The sequence below is a fragment of the Silurus aristotelis genome (assembly GCF_946808225.1).
Source record: "Silurus aristotelis genome assembly, chromosome: 19".
In the NCBI taxonomy this organism is placed as follows: domain Eukaryota; kingdom Metazoa; phylum Chordata; class Actinopteri; order Siluriformes; family Siluridae; genus Silurus; species Silurus aristotelis.
The window spans coordinates 22,059,187-22,080,082 of record NC_139592.1 but is presented as its reverse complement, the minus strand read 5'-3'; the positions used below and the strand labels follow the sequence as shown (position 1 = coordinate 22,080,082).

The following is a 20,896-nucleotide window of genomic DNA, read 5'->3' as shown; positions in this document are numbered from 1 at the left end:
TCATGTTTGTCTGCTCACAAAAATATAACGTGTCCATAAAAACAGACTCGATTTCAACCAGAAAGAAGTGCAGCCTCCAGTCTGAATCATTTTCCAGTAACTTTTCTCTTAAAACCCCAGCTAGTTGCGCTAGTTTCCATTGCTGTATGCTACATGTTCATTCCTGTCAGCGATAATATACATTTCACTACTTTTTGTTTCCAGTCTGTCAGCAATTGAGTTTTATTTGTGCAGCCTTACAGTATTACATACACTATTATTAACAAAAGTATTGGGACACTTGACATTGCCGGCCAATTGTGGTTCATCCCAAAATTGTTAGCATGAATTTTTAGGCGCACAGTTGCGGTGCCATTGAATTTCCCTTTCCCTTGAACTAGGATCAAGAATTTGATCAGTGAAATCCTTTAAACATGAAGGATTCCTAAGTTACTCTGGTTCTTTGCTAAATCATGGTTTCTTTCAAAAATGATGGAGAAATTTTAACTAGTTTATGGTTTTTAGCTTTTCTGCACGTTTGCTATCTGTTTAAACGCATCCCTGTGTTTATGAGTAACATACCATGTAGACTGACGGATCTAGATTCCCCCTATGAAAGGGCAAAATGTGGTGTCTGGTGCCCTGCAATGGATTTTCGTCCTATCCAAACAGGTAGCACCTGAAGATCGGAAAACTGTGGACATCAGTGTTTTTGTTGATTTTTATTGTGTTTTTGTTTTTTATTATGTTCACGTAACTTGAAGCGCAGTATGATGTGAGTTTTTTAATCTGTCTTATGATTTGTCAAGTGTTTATCCTCCCTGTTGCTCTTGTGACTGTTGTGACATCAGACTTCTCCTTGGGGATTAGCCAAGTTCTCTCAAATCTACTGTATTATGTAAAATTGGAAATAAAATGAAACCTAGCAATGGTGTGCACTTAAACTTATTCCAGAAGTATTTATTAACAAATCAGTGGTTAGTTTAGTGACCCTACTGGTTGATATCACTTTAAATTTACAGCATTTAGCAGACGCTCTGGAAATCATCCACTGAGCCACTTCTGTAACTCTGACCCATTTAACGGACTGGAAATGTGATGTGTTTTGTTCAGAAGTAAAATACAGAAGGAAACAAAGGTTCTTGTGAAATCATTCACGGTTCTTACAGGAAAAAGCTCAGCTGGTAGTTCCAAATTTCCACTTTCCCTGTATGACTGGCTCAGAGAGTCATGAACTTTACAGTTGTTGCTGTTTGATCACACCAGGCCGTGAACAGTTTGTTTGTTGCAAGTCCGCGTCGTCTGTCCTATGAAAAACCTTCTGCAGTGGATCTTAATACATACATATATTCATACATATATTCATTTCTGTCTGTAAAGAAAAAATATATTGTTAAACATACAAAAATTATTATTTTACTTTGTTCTAGTTTCTGTATTATATTACGGTTTCAATTCTCATGTGTTTCTTTTGTATCTTCCTGGTTTCAGTTATCGAAAGTGAGTACAGCAGAAATGTATTAAAAAAAATTCTTTTTTTTTTACCAAGAAAACCCTGATATTGTGCGTTGATTTATTTGAATAAGGCAAATTTAACCTAATAACAATATATTAAAAATGTGAATAATAAGCAAATAAAGATACAAATAACATAGAAAACATATCATCAACTACGTAATTAACATTCTGTTCCCTTCGTAATCACTAGAGGGGGAAAGCAGCACCTGGATATTCCTTTCCACAATCCCAGGAAGAATCTATCGATTTAAAGACAGGACCAGACAGGACACTTGCCACTATAATGAATGATGTTACCTGTGTTTTTTTTTTTTTACATCCCAGTAATAATCCTTCTCAATTGGTCTGGTTCTGACCCATAATATGATACAATGCTGAGAGAGAAGTCTTTTCATGTGATTTAGATCTAATTTACTAAATCTTTAAATCAAATCCAGAGTTCCTGGATTCCTGGAAAGGCTGTGAATAAGTCCTGACTTGTTATGTGAAGAAAATTCTGTTTCCTTCAAATCCACTCACCTGACATGACACTAACAAAAAAATAAAAGCTCCCACCGCTTCCTTCTGATGTTACGTTTGTCTTTGGGGTTTTTTCTCTTTTGAGGTTAGAAAAAAAGAAAGAAAGATTCTCATGAGAACATTCACATTTATTCTTACAGGAACTCTGACGACAGACATGAAAATCAAATGAACGGAAATCAAACCAAACAAAACATATACTAGGAAAAAACAAAAACAAGTATAATGCGACGTTGAGAAAGAACGAAACTCGCAGATGAAAACATCAACCAACCTGTGAGGCTTGAATTTTGTGCAGAAAGTGGAGGTGGTGGAGGTGAAGAGGGTTCAGTACAGAAAGCTCAGAGTGCTAGTTGACATTCTGGTACCCACATGCAGTGGAAACCTGTGTGGTTTTACATTATGGGGTGAAATTGGGTTAAAGAAAAAATCATGTAGAACAATGAAGTCTAATCAACTCGGAAGTTATAATGAGTTATAATCTGTAATAACAACTATGCTATTTTTGTGGCACATATAACATTAGCACGTGTCACATTGTTATTAGTTACTTCTTTTCTTAATTCCTTTTGGTTTAAATGTATTAATTATTGTATCACATTTTACATTCACAGTGTTATTTCTTTTTGTATTACTTGATATTTGTAGCGGGCCGTGCATTTGGTACCTGGGCCTTCAGTGGGGACGTACCTGACTTAATCCACCTCTTGATACCACCACTATTACGTCACAATTATAGAAACCATCAATACTATAAAAAGAAACGCAGTATAACAATGCGAATAGAAGGTGAATACCATTTTACTAAAGCAAGAAACTCAGTTGAGACTCCAAACCTCTACACTACCACAGCAACTGTACCACCTACATCATCTGGAGCAGTTCAGAATCAATATCTGTCTAATAATATGACAAAAACATCAAAATGTAAATAAAATACAACCCACTCACCAGAGATACAGACTCATAATTTGCAGCGCTCCTCAGAGGCTGTAATCCAGTGGTACCGCTCGTATTCACTGGTCTGGATAAGGTGAACAAACCCTTTCCCGGGCTGAGACACGCTAGCTAGCTTCAGTGTTGGATGACCTCCTCACGATGTCTAGCTTTTGTATTTTTAAGTATGTCCGAGACCTCAGTCTAACTCAGGTGTATTAATGTGTGCAGAGCTACACACATGTTTTGCCAGTCGAACTTGGCTGTAAAGGTTTTCCTCTTACCAATCAATCAGAGGACGGAAAAATGCTGACGCTATTCTGGGCCAGCGAGCGGGCCTGTGAGGAGAATCTGAAATCTGATTGGTTAAAGAAACAGACCCATTGCTAGTAAAGACTGAGGTAAAAAGTTCAGCAGTACTGACTCTGAAGGCTCTGGGCAGATTAGATTGACTTGGCAGCACATAGAGACTGAAATCTGATTGGACAAAAACATCCACATAAACGTACTGAAAGCAGTGCAGTCGAGAGAAACGCTACGACATGAAGAGAATAAACTGATGGGAATAAATTAATACAATTTCATGGAACAAATATTAGAATTTAGGTTGTAAATGTAGGTCTGTGCTTCTGATAGTGTTTAGCTCTATCTATCTCTATCTATCTATCTATCTATCTATCTATCTATCTATCTATCTATCTATCTATCTATCTATCTATCTATCTATCTATCTATCTATCTATCTATCTATCTATTATACAACATTTTACAATATTATATATAGAAAATAGACAAAATATTTTGAAAGATTAATTAATGACTTTATTTCCTGTTGTATGAAATGATATAATCACTCCAGGTATCATGTCAGAAAAAAAAATAAAAAAATACGTGTTATCTTTCTCTCACACACATTCATATATAGGGGAAGTGGAAGCTCAGTGGTTAAGGGTCTGGGTTACTGTTTGTAAGGCCTGGGGGTTTAAACCCTGGTATCGCCAAGCCACCGCTCTTGGGGCCCTTGAGCAAGGCCCTTAATCCTCTGTGCTCCAGGGGTGCTGTATTATGTCTGAGCCCAACTTCCTAACATCTCTGGAATATGTAAAATAAAAAAAATAAAAAAGATTTTCACTGTGCTGTAAAGTGAAAAGTACATATAATATTTATATATTATGGACACCTGACTGTAACATTCCTATGTACTTTTTAAACATCAAATTAAACATTTAGTCCCCATTTGCTGGGATGATAACCTCCATTTCTCTGGTAAGATGTTCCATTAGAAGAGATCTGGCTTTGTGCACAAGGGCATTGTCATGCTGGAACAGGTTTGGGTCTTCAGTCCAATTAAAGGGAACGTTTCATGCTACCACTTCCGTAGACGACCTTAACAAATTTAGTTTCTCTAAATTTGTGGTAACAGTTTTTGAGAAGATCCACATATGGCTGGAAAAGTCAGGTGTGCCAATAATTTTTTTTATACACTCACTGGCTCAGACAGTCGTGAAATTAGCTTTGCAGTTGTTGCTGTTTGACCACACCGAGCCGTGAGACTGAACAGCTTGTGTTTGTCGCATGTCCACGTTGTCTGTCCTGTGAAAAACTTTCAGCAGGATCCCCTTCAGATGATTCCTGAATTTCACACCGACGAAAACATAGAACACGGGATTTAGGAAGCAGTGAGAAAACGCCAGCAGCTTGCAGACGTATTCGGCGTAGTCAAGATGATGCGTGACCTTGCAGTCTGTGAAATAATCGACCTGATGATGGACCAAGGTGTGCAGGAACATCACCAGGTTATAAGGAGCCCAACCGAGAAAGAACACGATTACGATGCACAGGATGAGCCTGATGGAACGGTGCCTCTTGTTTGTTCGGGTCTTAATGATGGTCTGTAGGATTCTTATGTAGCAAAAACCCATGACCACGAAAGCAAAAATGAAAAACACGTTCTGTGTGTACGTGATGGTGATGTACACTTCTGTGGAATTATACTCACAGTAAAGTTTTTGAGGGTTTTCTGGGTCAGCCTGAATGGAGTTGAAGATGGGGGCTGGTAAGGCCACTGTAATGCTGACCACCCAAGCGAGGATGGGGATTAGGGCAAAACCCTGTCTTCTTTCCCAGTCAGACAGAGGGTGCACGACGGCCATGTAGCGCTGTATGGTCATCAGGATCAGGAACACCACGCTGCTGTAAAACCCAGCGTAGAAGAAAAAACTGACGGCTTTGCACGCAACATCTCCGAGATTCCACCCCCAGATGTAGTACCAAGCCCAGAAGGGCAATCCAAAGGTGAACAGCAGGTCCGACAGAGCCAAGTTCAGTATGAAGATGTTGGTCAATGATTTTAGGTTCTCGTACAGCCCAATAATCACGAGAACCAAAATATTACCAATGAGGCTAAACACAACCACGATGCCGAAGAATAACGGCACCACGATGGACCCGACTTTTGCCACCTCTTCCTTGTGACACAATCCATCCTCATAATCGTCCGAATAGTATTCCATGTTGCTTTCTGGAACGCAAAATAAAACACGTTATCTCTGGTATGCTTCCCGTCCTGCAACTATACAGTATCTGTTATTATGAGCTTCTCATCAACTAAAAAATGGGAACTTATTGTTCTGAAAAAGAACCATGACATGACCTGTGGCACAATGCTTCAGGTCTGCTCAGTTACAGCTCAACATTATACATAAGTCGCGATCAGTTCAAACTATTACAAATCAATCCACTTACCCATGACGTGTCTGTAGTTACAGTATTGCTGCAATTTGGGTCAAAGACTGAAAATAAAATTGATATAGTGTCTCCTTTATGGTTCTTAATGTCGATCAGAAAAAGGTAGAAAAATGTCACATGAACTACAGTGTACTTCGTTTTTATACTGTTATTGTCCCTCCCCAAAGGAGGATATCTGATGTTTTATTGACTAGTAAGGAAGTATAATCTACTACACAAACACCTGACATTTCCAGCCATATGTGGTTCTTCCCCAAAAAAAGACGAAGCCACGCAATTGTATCGATGTCTCTGGACTCGGTAGCATGATATTTTCCATTCACTTTAACAAGGAGACCAACAAAGCCAGATTCATAACGATATGTTTAACATGGTTTGGAAGTGTGTGGAAGTTCTCCTTCATTAGAGCTTGGACCTCAACCCTATTAAACAATGAGGAATGCTGACTGCACCTCAGGCCTTCTCATCTGCATCAGTACCCGACATCCTTGTGGCTGAATGAGCACAATAATTCTCCACAAGCACACTTCAAAATCTAGTGAAACATCTTCCCAGAACACTGGAGCTTATTATAGCAGCAATTGAGGACTAAATGTGGAATGTTTGAAAAGTCTTAAAGCCAGGTGTCCACAAAGTTTAAATAATAAACTAAAAACAGTGTGGTTTTTCCCAACACTGGGTTTAGGACAGAGGCGTTTGCACATTCTGCTTTCTGGAAACATGCAAACAGTGTAATCATTGGCAAATTGCTATGAAGCACGGCAAATAAAACACTTTGAGTAACTAAAATTAATAGTTTTGGCCCCCACAGAGTCCTGATCTCATCATCAAGTCTGTCTGGGATTACATGAGGAGATAGAAGGACTTAACACAGGCTATATACACAGATGATCTGTGGTTACATGTGGATTTGTGGAATAACCTGGCTGCCGAGTTCCTTCAAAAACTGTACCAAAAAGTACAAGGGATACCTACTGAATTGATGCTGTTTTGCAGGTAAAGGATCTGCATATTGATTAGATTTTATTTTGTTAATTAATGCAAATTTATTATTAACAATTATATTTGTAAAAAGCAATCGCACGGACTAAACTTTTGCACAGTAACACTAACACACACACACACACACACACACACACACACACACACACACACACACACACACACACACACACTGTATGTATAAAATAATATTGTCAAATTTTTATTGTTTTTATTAATTACAATTTATTATTAATTGTATATATTAATGTAATTTATTCATTTATCATGAATAATGCATTTTAATTATTATTATAATTAATAATAATAATAATAATAATAATAATAATAAAAATACTGATAATAATATTGTTTGCTTTATTTGTTTTTCATCTTGATTATTATTATTATTATTATTATTATTATTATTATTATTATTATTATTATTATTATTTATTGGCATTGTTATTGTGTTGCTCAAGTTTGAAAACAAAAACACCACGTCACAAGCACTGTCACGTGACGTTTTTTCAAGCGCAACTCCGCTTGCTACCTTTCCTATTGGCTAAAAGGCTCTTAGTGGGCGGGGCTTCACACCGGGAACACGGACCTCAGTATTTTAAAGGTATTTTATAGACTTTTGTAATGTGAATAAAAGTTTTTAAAACAAGTTAAACACGTTTAAAGCGAGATTTCACTCCGAAATGATGAATGTTTTTGGTGTTAGTTGTTTATGTGTGTAAGTTTCACCTGTCAATCAAAGAGTTTGACAGGACCAGCAAGTTTTCCACCTGTAAACAGAGGACTCGGGCGCGCGCGTTCAGACAGAGGGTCAGTAACTTCTACAAACTGTGTGTAGTGTAACATCTACTACTGCAACACACACTAACACACTGTAACACACTGTAACACACATCCCGAGCTGGGTTTAATAGTAGCAATATGTGTGTGTTTGTTTGTTGGAGTGTGTTTTCTGTGTGTTTGTGGTTGTTGTGTTTGATTGTTGTGTATTTTTGTTGGAGTGTGTGTTTTTGTAATTGTTGTTTGTGTAAGTGTTTGTGTGTTTATGGTTGCTGTGTGTGTTTGCAAATGTGTGTGTTTATGATTGTTGAAGTGTGTTAGTTGTGTGTTTATGATTGTTGCGTGTGTTCATGGTTGGTGTGTTTGCAATTGTGTGTATGTTTATAATTGTTGCAGTCCGTGTCAGTTGTGTGTGTACAGTATGTTGTGTGTGTTTGCGATTGGTGTGTGTGTGTGTTAGTTGAGTGTATGTTGCAGTGCGTGTTTGTGATTTGTTGTGTGTGTCTGTGATTGTTGTTTGAGTGTTGTGTGTGATTTTTGTGTGTTGCGTGTGTTTATGGTTGGTGTGTGTTTGCAATTGTGTGTATGTTTGTAATTGTTGCAGTGCGAGTCAGTAGTGTGTGTATGTTGTGTGTGTTTGCGATTGGTGTGTGTGTGTTAGTTGAGTGTATGTTGTAGTGTGTGTTTGTGATATGTTGTGTATGTTAGTTGTGTGTGTCTGTGATTGTTTGTGTTTGTTGCAGTGTGTGTGTTTGAGTCTAGGTGAATGTTAGAAGAAATGATGTCTCCAAAGTCTCATTTTCATCTCACTCATGTTCTGCTTTTGGAGTGTGTTTATATAAAAGCTGTAAAACTTCTGTACGGCTACTGTGCCAAATATAACCAGCTTTATAACAATAATAATAATAATAATAATAGTAATAATACTGCTGCTGTATAATTAGATGATGAAGTCATATGTTGAAGCGAGTGTGAAATATTTGATGGAATTCCTAATTGAGGGATAATAAAAAGAAAAGAAATCAGGTCTCACCTTCTTCCGTCCCGAAATGCGGCATGTTTATTACACATTAATGCAGTTTTCTTGTCCCTTGTTGAAATAATCGCGAGTCTTCCATTCGACTATTGTCGTGGAAAATGACAATTAAAAGTCAATATCGAAATTCAGGAACAAAATTAAAATGCCAAGCAAAATGTTGAAACGCCAGGGGGTTATTCCATAGAAACAAAGTCAGCCAGTTCTACACTCTATACCCAGTCTATATATACACACCGTCTTCTGCAACAGAGGCAACACCCAACCTTTTTTATTTTCCAGCTCGTACCTCATCTGTCACCATTTTTTTAAAACCATGATCTATTAATTGCTCAAAATTTGACCTTGACACATCCGTTCTGACACATTTATTCATTTTTCAAGTCACCCTTTCAGAAGTTAGAAACATGCAGGCTTCGTAAATGTTAATTTTAACGTAAATTTTGAATAATATAATAAGAAGTACCACAAAAATGCATGATAGAAACCCATAATATTGCAAAAAGGGTCAAAACTAAAAAAAAAAGCAAGAGTGTGTCAAAAGTGTCAGATTTTATTTATTTATTTTTTTTCTGAAATAAAATCCCACTATTCCTCTGCCCTCGCTTGCAGAACACACATGACCACGCGTGGAGTCCAGGAGTGAGCAGGACCATGGCGACAGCTGGGGAGAGCCAGATCCAGAGGATTATCAGAGATCTGCATGGTATTGTGTGTGTGTGGGTGTGTGTTGTTGATGAGATGAGATGAAGGATAGTTTGTCTATGGACGTGAATGTTTGCGTCTGCAGCAGTGATCTTTGTTTTGAGACTCATCATAAGATCCAGTGAATCCAAAAAGATGAAACGTTTTAGACAGAAGCCAAAGTTGCTGTCTTTTTGCTTTGCCTGGTTCCTGATAGCAGAGACGGGGGTGGAGTCGGAATGCGGTGTGGAGACTCTAAGGAAAGGAGCGACGTGCGAAAGCGTGTCATGTTAAACGTGTTGAATTCTCGGTTCTGATTGGTCAGAAGGCACTTCTTAAACATTTATGGAATTTAGCTCTTATGGTAGTTGAGGGTTAAAGGTCTTGCTCAATGACCCAGGAGTGGCAGCTTTGGTGGTGCTAGGATTTGAACTTATGTCCTTCCAAGCAAATGTCCAATGTCTTAACCACTGAACTTTTACCTCCCGTAAAACTCTGAGCAGGTTGCTTTGCGCTCTAGCAGACGTGATTCTGGTCTGTTGATTCGGTTAGATTTTAACCACTAGGTTACTACTTTAACTGTTCAGCCTTTCTTAGAATGTTCTTCCCATGTCCATGGGAGTAGGGGGTCCCCAATCACCAGGACCTTGGACCAGTAACAAGTCGTGGACCATTTAGAACCTGGCTGCACAAATGTAACATTTTTGACATTTTATATCTGTTATTTACTTCCACAGTCTGTAGGGTGTTTTTTAGTCTTTTGATGACCAATTCCAATTCCCCTCCTGGACCATCACATCTGGCTCGCTCATTAGTGCCAAACTGATGGTTGAATTTGAAATATATTTATTTCTCCAAAGCTGCTTTGTGACAGTGTTGAGTGATAAAAGCGTGTTTTGTCCTGAAGTAATTCTGTCCTGTATTTTTCGTCCACAGACTGTGTTTTAGATCTCACCAAAGAGTACAAGGAGAATGGAGAGCCGATCACGGACGACAGCACCAACCTGCACAAGTTCTCCTACAAGCTGGAGTACCTGCTTCAGGTTCGGGTTCTCTGCTGCAGAACACGCAAACAAATGTAGACGTCCTCGTTAGCAGATGAAGCGAATGGGGCCAGTTTTTTTACTTAAAAGAAAAATGTTGTAGCACCTAATATAAACAATATGGACAATATGACGTTTTTGTGTTGATGCAGCGTTTTGTTTGTTTCCTGCAGTTTGGCCAGAAGGAAAAGTCTTCGTTTCTGGGCATGAGGAAAGATTACTGGGACTACTTTAACGACTGTCTGGTCAAAATCAAAGGAGCCAACGATGGCATTCGCTTTGTCAAGTCTATTCCTGAGGTACGACCCGTTCACTCGTTCAACAACGAACACGAAAGACGGAACGCGGATTCTCTCTCCGACAACACTTTCCTTTGTTTCGTTCTAGTTCCTTGTTGTTTCAGGGTTTATTCAAAATGCAAATGTCAAAGTGAAATGCTGATACCGGTCCTTCCTTCCTTATTTCCACGCCAACAAAGAAACATTTCTTTTAATGTCAGGTCTTCTCATGCAGAACGCTACGTTCAGACCGGGTAGTGTTACTTCTCTGACGTTGTTACGATGTTTTATTTCTTTTATACCACAACAAATTTGTTGAAAAAATAATCCAACTTGAACACTGGAGACTCCTTACAGTTGGAGAAACTCTCCCCAAAGATGCGGAATGTTTGCGTCACAAATCGGTCCCAATCATTTTACCCTAATGAGCGAGCAAGCGCAGATCTGAAAACTTGCGGAGATCTACAGAAGACTTCGAGTACAGTGCGGCAATGAGACACTCGGCCACAGTAAGACATTTGAACGTTGTAAACAAAGATGTCCACACGTCTGTCAGTGGGACTCTGGACATGTGGACGGTTTGTGTTGAATATACTGTTGCATGACTTCTTTGTAGAAATCCTGGTGTTTCTTAACCTCTTTATACCTCTCTGTCTCTCTTTATCTCTCTCTGTCTCTCTATATCCCTCTCTGTCTCTTTATCTCTTTCTGTCTCTCTTTATCTCTCTCTGTCTCTCTTTATCTCTCTCTGTCTCTTTATCTCTTTCTGTCTCTCTATATCTCTCTCTGTCTCTCTATATCTTTCTCTGTCTCTATTTATCTCTCTCCGTCTCTTTATCTCTCTCTCGGTCTCTTTATCTCTCTCTCTGTCTCTCTATATCTCTCTCTCTGTCTCTCTATATCTCTCTCTGTCTCTCTATATCTCTCTCTGTCTCTATTTATCTCTCTCCGTCTCTTTATCTCTCTCTCCGTCTCTTTATCTCTCTCTCTGTCTCTCTATATCTCTCTCTGTCTCTCTATATCTCTCTCTGTCTCTCTATATCTCTCTTTCTGTCTCTCTCTCTCTCTCTCTCTCTCTCTCTCTCTCTCTCTCTCTCTCTGTCTCTCTTTATTTCTCTCTGTCTCTGTCTGTCTCTTCCTGTCTATATTTATTTCTCTCTGTCTTTTTTTCTGTCTCTCTTTATCTCTATCTCTCTCTCTCTGTCTTTTGTCTCTCTATCTCTCTCTGCCCCTCTACGTATGTCTCTCATTCTTTGTATCTCTTTCTCTCTCTTACTCTCTGTCTCTCTCTCTGTCTCTTTGTCTCTCTATCTGTGTCTCTCTGTTTGTCTTTCTCTCTCTCTGCCTCTCAGCTAAAGACGTCGTTGGGAAAAGGCCGGGCGTTTATCCGTTACTCTCTGGTGCACCAGCGATTAGCTGACACCCTTCAGCAGTGCCTCCTGAACCAGAAAATCACCAGGTACACACTCATGTTTCATGTTTACTTGCTCATACACTCAAATGTTCCAGAAGTTTTTTGTTCCAGTTTTATTTGTTTTGTTTATTTTTTGTGTTCCTGTAAATGAAATCGATCACTTTCATTGTTTTATCTTCATAATTTCTCTTCCCATGTCGAGTTCTACTTCCCTACGTTCATGCACGTAAACAACTGCGTGCACATGTAGGATCGTGCGCTTTCTGCACATTCCACACTCAGTCCTGGTTTGTAGTTATAATAACCTTTACTCTTCTGGGAAGGGCTTCCAGTAGATTTTGTGGAGATTAGTGTGAGATTTATTCAGCCACAAGGGTGTGTGTTCATCCTAAAGGTCTTCAATAGGGTTTAAGCTCAATAGCAGGAGATCTGGCAACCCTGGTTATTAGCTTTTACAGGAAAAAAACACTGTATAGAACACAGTTAAACAAACTTTTGGTGCCCTTATCCAGAGTGACTTTGATCTCATTCATACAACTGAGCAGCTAAGGGCCTTGCTCAGGGGCCCAGGTAGTGGACCTTAGTGTGGCTAGGATTTCAACTCATAACCTTCGATGACAAAGTTCAATGCCTTGATCACCAAGTTACCATTTCCCCCAAATTCATCACAAAGGTGTTCAAAAGGGATGAAGCTTTATAGAAGATATTACAAGTGTGTGAAAGATCTTTGTATTTGTATTGCGTTAATTCTCAGAAAGATGAAATGTATTCTATAAAAGCTCATATATAAAAACTCAGTGGAAAAGGCACTGGGTTACTAATGGGAAGGTCCGGGGATCAAGCCCCAGTATCGCTAATTTTGGGGCTCTTGACCAAGCTCTTACCCCTCCATGCTCCAGGGGCGCTGTATCACAACTGACCATGCGCTCTGACCCCAGCTTCCTAACATCACTGGGATATACAAAGAAATTATTTTACTGTGCTGTAAAGTATATGTGACAAGTATTAAGTAATTCGACCTCTTTTTACTCTAAATTAGAGGTTGACCGATTTATCGGTTTAGCCAATTAATCAACACCTATTGGCAAAAACCCATACAGATAGTTTTTCCGGGTTGTTCCACGTTAGACAACACGCTGCACGGAGAGCGCCATATTATATTTAGTATTTATAATTTATGAATTCTATCATTATATTTATAAATTTAATTAATTAACTTCGGTTGATTAATCGGTTATCCGATCGGTCGACCTCTTGTTGAAATTTAAAGAAGCTTTTGGTCACTGTTGAAGGTTCACGTGAACAGAAGTGTGTTTAATCTGCAGCGACTGGTATTATACGCGGAGTCCCTTTCTGAACCCACGTCTCAACATGGACATTGTAAACTCTCTGTACGAGCTCAACGAAGTCCAGTTCGACGTGGTGTCACGGGGTCACGACCTCGATTCGGACTGGCCCACTTTTGCGAGGTAAGCAGAGCTCATGGTTCAGTACAAAATGGCATATGAGTATAGTTGCCGTCTATGTTAGTGTCCATCCTACAGTACTTGTTTAAAAAACTAAAAGTTCTTTGTTACTATGGTTACTGTATCGTAAAAGATACACTTTTTTGTCTGATGGCTTGAGGTGGTTGCTAGGACCATCACAGCGTTTGTGTGGGGCTGGTAAAAGTGAACAATCCATTCATGATGTTCTGTATGTTGCATCTCGCTGATGTTTTGTGCTGCAGGAGGACTCTGGGTATGACCAGCTCTCCAAGTCACATGTGGAAAGCACCGAGCCGCAGCTCCAGCATTAACAGTCTGGCCAGCTCTTACTCACAGGTAAGATGGATTAACATTGTTTTTTTTTTACATAAAAAAAAAAAAAGTAAATAAATAATACCACATGTTTCCCCCAGATGGCAGGAGTTACCAAACATAATATTAATTATTGAGGCTGGTGATTTTTTATTTTTTTTTAACCCTGGCTTTCTAGTAGATTTTTAGATTTACATTAGTTGGAATGTGCATTTTAATTGATCTCATTTATACACCTTGTTAAGGGTTAAGGTTCTTGTTAAAGGGTCCAGCAGTGGCGGCTTGGCAATGTTGGGATTTGAACTCGGAACCTTTGGATTTGGTCCTTCTTCCCACTACTACAACTGTCTCCTCTGTAGACCCAAAACTTAATTACAAAGACATTAGCAGTGGTCAGCTATCAAGGAAATGCCCAAAGCATTTGGGAATTATTGGGAACATAGACATTAGGACAAAAATGTATTATTGGCTTAGGATTTGGTTTTAGCCCCACTTTGAGCCTCATGTGGTCATTCTTCCAGGATCTTTGCCATACATGTATATCCGACCTCAGTATTAACTTATTGTTCTTCCTTATGTCTCTCTCAGGCCAACGAGTTTCCCTGCAGTCCGGAGTTCGGACATAGCCTGCTCAATGAATCTGCCGAGCCGTTGTCTGATTCTGCCATGTCCACTGTGGACGAGCTTCGTCTGGAGCTGGATCAGTCAGAGCTGAAACAACGAGAGTTGGTCGAGCACGTTCAACAGCTTGGCATTGAAGCCACCGAGCTCCGTGTAGTGGTGGCTGAACTGCAAAGGCAGCTGGACGTTTCGTTAGCAGCTCAGTCCAACCACCAGGAGCTTCAATTCAAACTGGAGGCGTTGGCTAACCGGGAACAAGCTCTGGCCCAAGATTTGGAGGTTCTGCGGAGGCGTGAGGCTGCAAAAGAGGCAGCAAATATGGAAGTTCAGGCTAAGTTAGCTGCTGCGGAAAAAATGAACGGGAAGCTGATGTCTAAACTGGATGTTGTCCTTGAAGAGAAAGGGTTGAAAACAGCCAGCCAGTTTGATTCAGCCCAAAAGATCCATGAACTCCTGGATGGACTGAAGGAAGCAGAGAAAGGCAGATTAGAAGCCCTAGCACACGCTGAAGAGAAAAGTTTGCAGGCCGAACGTCTGGCAGAGGAACTCCGAATGAAACAGCAAGTCCTGAGAGATGGAGAAGCCAAAATGGCCACTTTGACGGAGAAGGGTACGAAGCTGGTGAAGCAGGCTGAAGAACAGCGTAATGCAATGGATAAACTCCAAGAGGAGCTGTTGGTGAGAGAGAAGGAAGCCAGCAGTCTTCAGAAGGACCTGCAAGACCTTCAGCACTGTCTAGAGGCGATGGAGCAGCAGGCTGCCGAAGAGAAGAAAAGGGCAATGGAGGAGAGAGAGGTGCTGCAGAAAAAGCTGAGCTCTCTAAAAGAAAGCCTGGAAGGAAAGGTGCAGAACCTAAAGGCGCAACTCAAGGGTAAAGAAACTGAGCTTCTTGTTTGTAAGAAGAAGATCCAGTACCTGGAGGCTGAAGCTGTAAAGATAGTCAGAGAGAAACATGGTTTGAGTGAGAGTAAGGGAAAACTTGAGAGTAGCATCAAAGATCAAAACAGGATGATTGAAGAATACAAGGAGCAGTGCGCCAATCTTACGGAGATGAACAGCAAGCTTCTCCAGACTGTCACGAAGAACGAGGACACCAAGAAGGAGCTAATGGAGAGCAAGTCTGTGTTAGAAATTGATCTGGCTGAGCTGAGGGCATCTGAGAAGCAGCTCAGAGGTCTGCTTGATGACGCTAAAGTGACCGTGGATGAGAGGGAACAGCGAATGCGTGAGGAGAACCGCAGCCTTGACGAGAAGCTCCAAAAAGCAAGCATGCAGGTCAAAGAGTCGGCAAGCGTCATCCTAAGGTTGGAGCAGGAAAATGCAGATCAAAGGGAGGAGCACCTAAAGACTAAAGGTGCTCTTACAGCTGCACAGGACGAACTGCGGAAACTCACAGAACAGGTCAAGGAGCTAAAGAGTAGCTTAGAGGTGGCAAGTTGTAATGCAGCGAACCTCACAGTGCAGCTGAAGGAGCAGCACTCGCAGCTGGAGGATCGAGAGAGGCTTTGTGAGGAGCTTCAAGAACGGCTTGATGAGCTGGAAGCTCAAGAGGGAGAGCTGGAGGCAGAGAAGGCAGAGGCAGAGCGAGCCTTGGAGAAGCAGAGGGAGATGATTGAAAGATTGGTGGTCCAGAAGAACGCAGTCGAAAAAGCTCAGCTGGGGATGAGCGCCTGCCGTGCCAAGGAAACCCATGATGTGGCCTCGAAAGTAGCACTGCTGGAGGAGCAGCTGGCTCTGAATGTTAAAGAAGTGTCCAGGCTTCAGGGGGAAGTGATGGACTTAAAAGCCAAATTGCTCTTGTCCGAGGAGGAGAAAGTGAAGATCCAGACTAAGCTGGAAATCACAGAGGCGCTTCAAGTAGAGCTGCAGACATTGATAGAACAACTCAAAAAGCAAGCAGAGGAGCAGAACCGAAATCATATCAGTGAACTTTTACAGTCCAAGCAGCACCTTCAGGAGCTATCATCTGAGCTACATGCAGAAAGATCTGCGCTTGGTAAAATTTCAGCTGACTTCGCCAGAGCAAAGGAAGACCTGGCTGTGCTAAAGACCCAAAATGAACAACTGGTCATGGAGAACGCCGAGAACCGAGAGGGACTCCATGGGGCCAACAAGGAGATGGCCGAGCTGGGGATGACCATCTGCAGGCTGACGGCAGAACGCGAGGAAGCTCAGGAGCGCTGGGCAGCCCAGAGCAACCGGATCCTTGAGCTGGAGGAACAGGGTGAGCGTCAAATGGATCGCCTGAACGCCAGCATGGCGTCGATACGGCAGGAGAACACCAGTCTGCGAGAGAAGCTGGTGCAAACGGAGAAGCTCCCGGGAACGGTGCTGGAGCTGAAGGAGATGCTGGATAAATCGGAGAGCGAGAGAGATGTGGCACGTGAGGAGACGGCAGCCTTGAGGTTTCAGATGAGCTCCGAGAACATGGCGCACAAAAACCTCCTCAAGGTAAGGACCGAAAAAGAACTTGTTACGGGGTCCTGCTGTCTCCATGAACAGCAAGTCCCCAATTTTTTTTTCCAGAAGTGCATATGGTGTATCATCAAAACGTCTTCTAATAAAGGGATATTATTATATTTTGCCATTTCATACACGCCATATACACTATATAGACAAAAAAGTGTGTGTGGACACCTGACCCTAAGGGTGGTGTGTGCTTTCTAAACATCCTATTCCACATTAAGTCCCAGTTTGCTGTTCTTCTGGAGAGATGTTCCACTAGATTTTGTGGAGATTCCTTTAGCCACAAGGGTGTTACTAAGTCAGGTACTGATGTAGGTGAGGAGGTCTGGAGTGCAGTCAATGTTCACATTCATCCCAAAGGTGTTCAATAGGGTTTAAGCTCTAAAGTAGGAGATCTTCCACTCCAACCCATATAAAGCAGATTATCATGAAGCTGGCTTTGTGTACAGGGGCATTGCCATTGTCATGTGATTGAGATGGTTTGGACATGTGCAGAGGAGGGACATGGGGTATATCAGTAGGAGGATGCTGAGGATGGAGCCGCCAGGAAGGAGGAAAAGAGGAAGACCAAGGAGGAGGTTTATGGATGTGGTGAGGGAAGACATGCAGGTGGATGGTGTGAAAGAGACAGATGTAGAGAACAGGGGGGTATTGAGACGGATGATCCGCTTTGGCGCCCCCTAATGGGAGAAGACACTTATACAGTAGTTTAAATCCTTATCATCATTAGTAGATACAATCGACTGCTTTCTTTGGACCAGTGAGTGAACATGTGTAGCGTATAGTGAAACATTTTTATTCTGATTCTGATTTTGTTGGCTTTTTGTGCTTTCTGTTCATGTCAGCGCAACATCGTTTAACAACGTAATTTGGTGTTTTTCTCCTCAGAGCCTAAACGAAGAGCTTGAGAGCTTAAAAGCGCAGCTGAAGTCTGAAAGCGAGAAGACGTCCAGCCTGGAGGTCAAAGCAGCAGAGTTAGAGGTCTGTCTTGGAGTTCGGTATTATGCTCGAAATTGTTGATGTCGTGTATTTCTTCTGAGCTTTTCTTTAGGGGAAAAAGAAGGTCTTTAGAAAACCAGACTGAAGTTATTTTAAAGGTGCCACAACCAAATCTTTCATGAGGTTCTGGATTTCAAAAGTGGTATGATTCATAGCACATTTGTCGGGCTAATAAGTTGGACATTATGAGTGCGGGTGGGAGTGTGTGGAAGGTCCAGTCACAGGGTTTGATGATGAAGTGAAGTTAAGACGGTTCAAGCTCACTAAGGGCTGATGTGACGTGATGGAGCCACATACAACTAGAAATGTTCTAATATTTTATTAAAAAAAATTTTTTTTACCACACAATAGTTAATCAAATATTTTTTTAATTAAAATAAATACAAAAATAATTATATTAATGATTTAATAAAAAATCTAATGAAATGTTTTTGGGTTTTTTTGGTAAATTTTAAGTTAATGCTGCTTCAGCACCGAAACCGGAGACTCCTTTTATAAAGCGATTATATTTCCATTAAACGTAAAACGTCATTCTGCGTAAAATACACCTACTTCTTGTGGCGAAAATATTGGCACTTCCGGACACACAGTTCATTTTGCCCTGGGGTAGAAATATGATGTTGCACATATTAAAAAAAATGTAATAAAAAAAGCAAAATGCTTAAATATTTATTACCATGAAGTAAAAGTGTCAGAATGTTAAAAGGGACAGCAAATATAGTTAAAAAAATAATTAATAAATAAACAATATAGTATATTATAATATAGTGAAGCAAGTTTATCCCTAAAGGACAGCATGAAGCAATTAAATGGATTTATATTTATATATGATGTTTGGAATAATATAGAAATGATATCTATATATATAAAGCTCAAATACCACTGACTGACTCACTCACTCATCACGAAATCTCAAAAACCACTGAACGGATTGCAATGAAATTTGGAACATACCTTCCTCTTGGGTCTTAGGTGCTCACTAAGAAAGGGTTTTGAAAAATTCGCCCTGGATCGCGGCTAACTCGCGAAAAACGCGATTTCTCACGCATTGTAAATTCTTCGAAATAACATTACGGATCCTAATGAAACTTACTACATTGTTTCGTTTTAGATGTTAGATGCACGATAAAAATTATTTTCAAAGTAGTTTGCCCTGTATCGGTACTACAAAGGGGTAGTACGTTATTTGTTGACGTTACATTCTGATCTCTGATCATCCAGTCCTGCTCAGTGCTTACTGCTTATTGCCATGTTGCTTAGCGTTCTGCCTTCCGTAGCGAAGCACGGGTACTTTCCGCTAGTATACATATAATTCTGTTTCACAAACACAAAGTGGACGACTTCTGCATTCCCTGTAGACACGTAGAATCTAGACGTCGTTTTTTTTGGTCTGTGTTTCTGCAGCAGCTGAATTCGGAGTGCTCTCTACTGATGGGAGAGAAAGATTTGCACATCGCCAAGACCAAGAGCTTGATTCGCTGTGGAGAAGATGAAATCCAGCAGCTGAAAGAGAGAATGACATGGTAACACACACACTCAGAAACAGCTCAAATGTATTTTCTCCACCATCCCTTTTCTCCTTTTTCCCCCCAAAATCCCATCTCACACCTACTTCATACTTCCATAATGATGAAGCAGCACCAGGCTGGATGAAGCCTCTTGTGATCGCTAAGTAAAATCCGTGCTTCAGGAACACAGGAACATACTGACATTAAAATTATAGCAGCAAATCTTTTTATAAGTGCGTTACATTGTGTGGACAAAAGTCTCAGGACACCTGAGCTTTCCATCCATATGTGGTTCTTCATGAAGATAAGCTTTATATTGGTTGCTATTAATGATTCTATTGAACACCTTTGAGATGCACTCCAGGCCTCCTCATCTCACATACATTAGTACCTGACTTTACTAACACCCTGGTGGCTGAATTAATCTCACACTAAGTCTAGTGGATCATCTTCTGCAGAAGACTGGAGCTTATTATGACTGCAAATGGAGACTCTTTAGAAAGCACAATCTCATGGCCAGGTGTCCACAAACTTTTGACCAAGCAGTGTATTTCCTTTTACACTATTACATATACATGAGCTAGGGGACATGTTGCCATGGTTTCCTGGAAACCTTACCGACCAGGCTAAGAAGTGCTACCTAGCATAATAATGTATGCGTAGCCTATTAGCGTCGTCGTGTCTTAATACAACCTGAGGAAAGTTTAGCGTTTCTCCTCTGAAAGAAAGCTAGCTTTGACCTGCGGTATTCTGTAAACTGTCATTCACGCTAATTTCGCTGGCAGGAAATGAAAAACGCAACATTTATTTCACGCAGGTTCGTCTTGCGGTTGTCTGTCAGGTAGAAGAATTAGCATTGAGTTTCAGGCTAGCTATACGAGTCGTAATTAAAAGCAGGATCCTGACACAGCAGGACACTGATGAAACAGGAAATGATATTTGTGAACTTCCTGAATAAATTCATGCACTACTTAAAAAAAAAAAAAAATTTGGATATTATGCAGAAGGGAGACATGTGGACAAAAGGATGGAGAAGACAAGTTTCGGAGCAGGATCTCTTTTCTCTGTTTTCTGACTAAATGATGTTTGTGTTTTTTCGGTTCTCGCATTTACGTCCTTCTGGTTTTCTTCATCTAGTGTGGAAGAGGCTCTGGCAGTAGTGCAGACGGAGCGTGACGAGCTGAAGGAGAAGATGGAAAAGATTGGGTCCGAGGCTCAGGTCGAGCAAATCAAAATGGCCGCCGAGATCGAAGACCTCAGCCACGTGAAGACGACGCTAGAGGAGCGGCTCATCGAGCTCATCAGGCAAGCTCAAGTCCACTGCATTTCCTTTCCAGCTCTCTCCTTTTTCTTTCTTTCTGTTTTACACTATATGAGCAAAAGTAAGTGATCGTCACACCGTAGTTCTTCGCACATTGGAATTACATGATTCTACAGAAGTTTAAAGACACAGACATTTCCACAGCATGATGATGTCCCTCTGTACAAAAGCGAGTCCCATGAGGACATGGTGTGTGAAGTTCGGAATAGAAAAACTCGAGTGTCCTGTGCAGAACTTTAACCTCC

At 40.7% G+C, this 20,896-nt stretch overlaps 2 protein-coding genes across 4 annotated transcripts in view; one reads left to right on the top strand and one right to left on the bottom strand.

Annotated features, from left to right (window-relative positions):
• Window positions 1–3,830: 3,830 nt before the first annotated feature.
• Window positions 3,831–8,869, bottom strand: LOC310715149 (chemokine XC receptor 1-like). 2 transcript variants are annotated; one of them, XM_083521415.1, is made up of 3 exons: window positions 8,516–8,868; window positions 5,698–5,781; window positions 3,831–5,473 (listed from the first exon to the last, which is right to left on the bottom strand). In XM_083521415.1, exons 2-3 carry the CDS (start codon window positions 5,699–5,701, stop codon window positions 4,446–4,448), a joined length of 1,032 nt encoding a protein of 343 aa, XP_083377541.1. In that variant the 5' UTR covers window positions 5,702–5,781; window positions 8,516–8,868; the 3' UTR covers window positions 3,831–4,445. The 2 variants fall into 2 exon arrangements, with proteins under 2 accessions (XP_083377541.1, XP_083377540.1); XM_083521414.1 differs by lacking the exon at window positions 5,698–5,781 and having other exon boundaries at window positions 8,516–8,869.
• Window positions 7,271–20,896, top strand: part of fyco1a (FYVE and coiled-coil domain autophagy adaptor 1a) — a 27,752-nt gene continuing 14,126 nt past the window's right edge. Inside the window, exons 1-12 of one of the 2 annotated variants that reach the window (XM_083521345.1) lie at window positions 7,271–7,306; window positions 7,445–7,512; window positions 9,131–9,224; window positions 10,139–10,245; window positions 10,419–10,544; window positions 11,876–11,982; window positions 13,263–13,406; window positions 13,667–13,760; window positions 14,325–16,808; window positions 17,712–17,804; window positions 19,227–19,345; window positions 20,468–20,635. In XM_083521345.1, coding sequence (XP_083377471.1) covers window positions 9,173–9,224; window positions 10,139–10,245; window positions 10,419–10,544; window positions 11,876–11,982; window positions 13,263–13,406; window positions 13,667–13,760; window positions 14,325–16,808; window positions 17,712–17,804; window positions 19,227–19,345; window positions 20,468–20,635 — 3,494 coding nt within the window. In that variant the 5' untranslated portion in view covers window positions 7,271–7,306; window positions 7,445–7,512; window positions 9,131–9,172. Of the gene's footprint in view, window positions 7,307–7,408; window positions 7,513–9,130; window positions 9,225–10,138; window positions 10,246–10,418; window positions 10,545–11,875; window positions 11,983–13,262; window positions 13,407–13,666; window positions 13,761–14,324; window positions 16,809–17,711; window positions 17,805–19,226; window positions 19,346–20,467; window positions 20,636–20,896 lie in introns of both variants that reach the window. The other variant, XM_083521344.1, reaches the window with a different exon arrangement.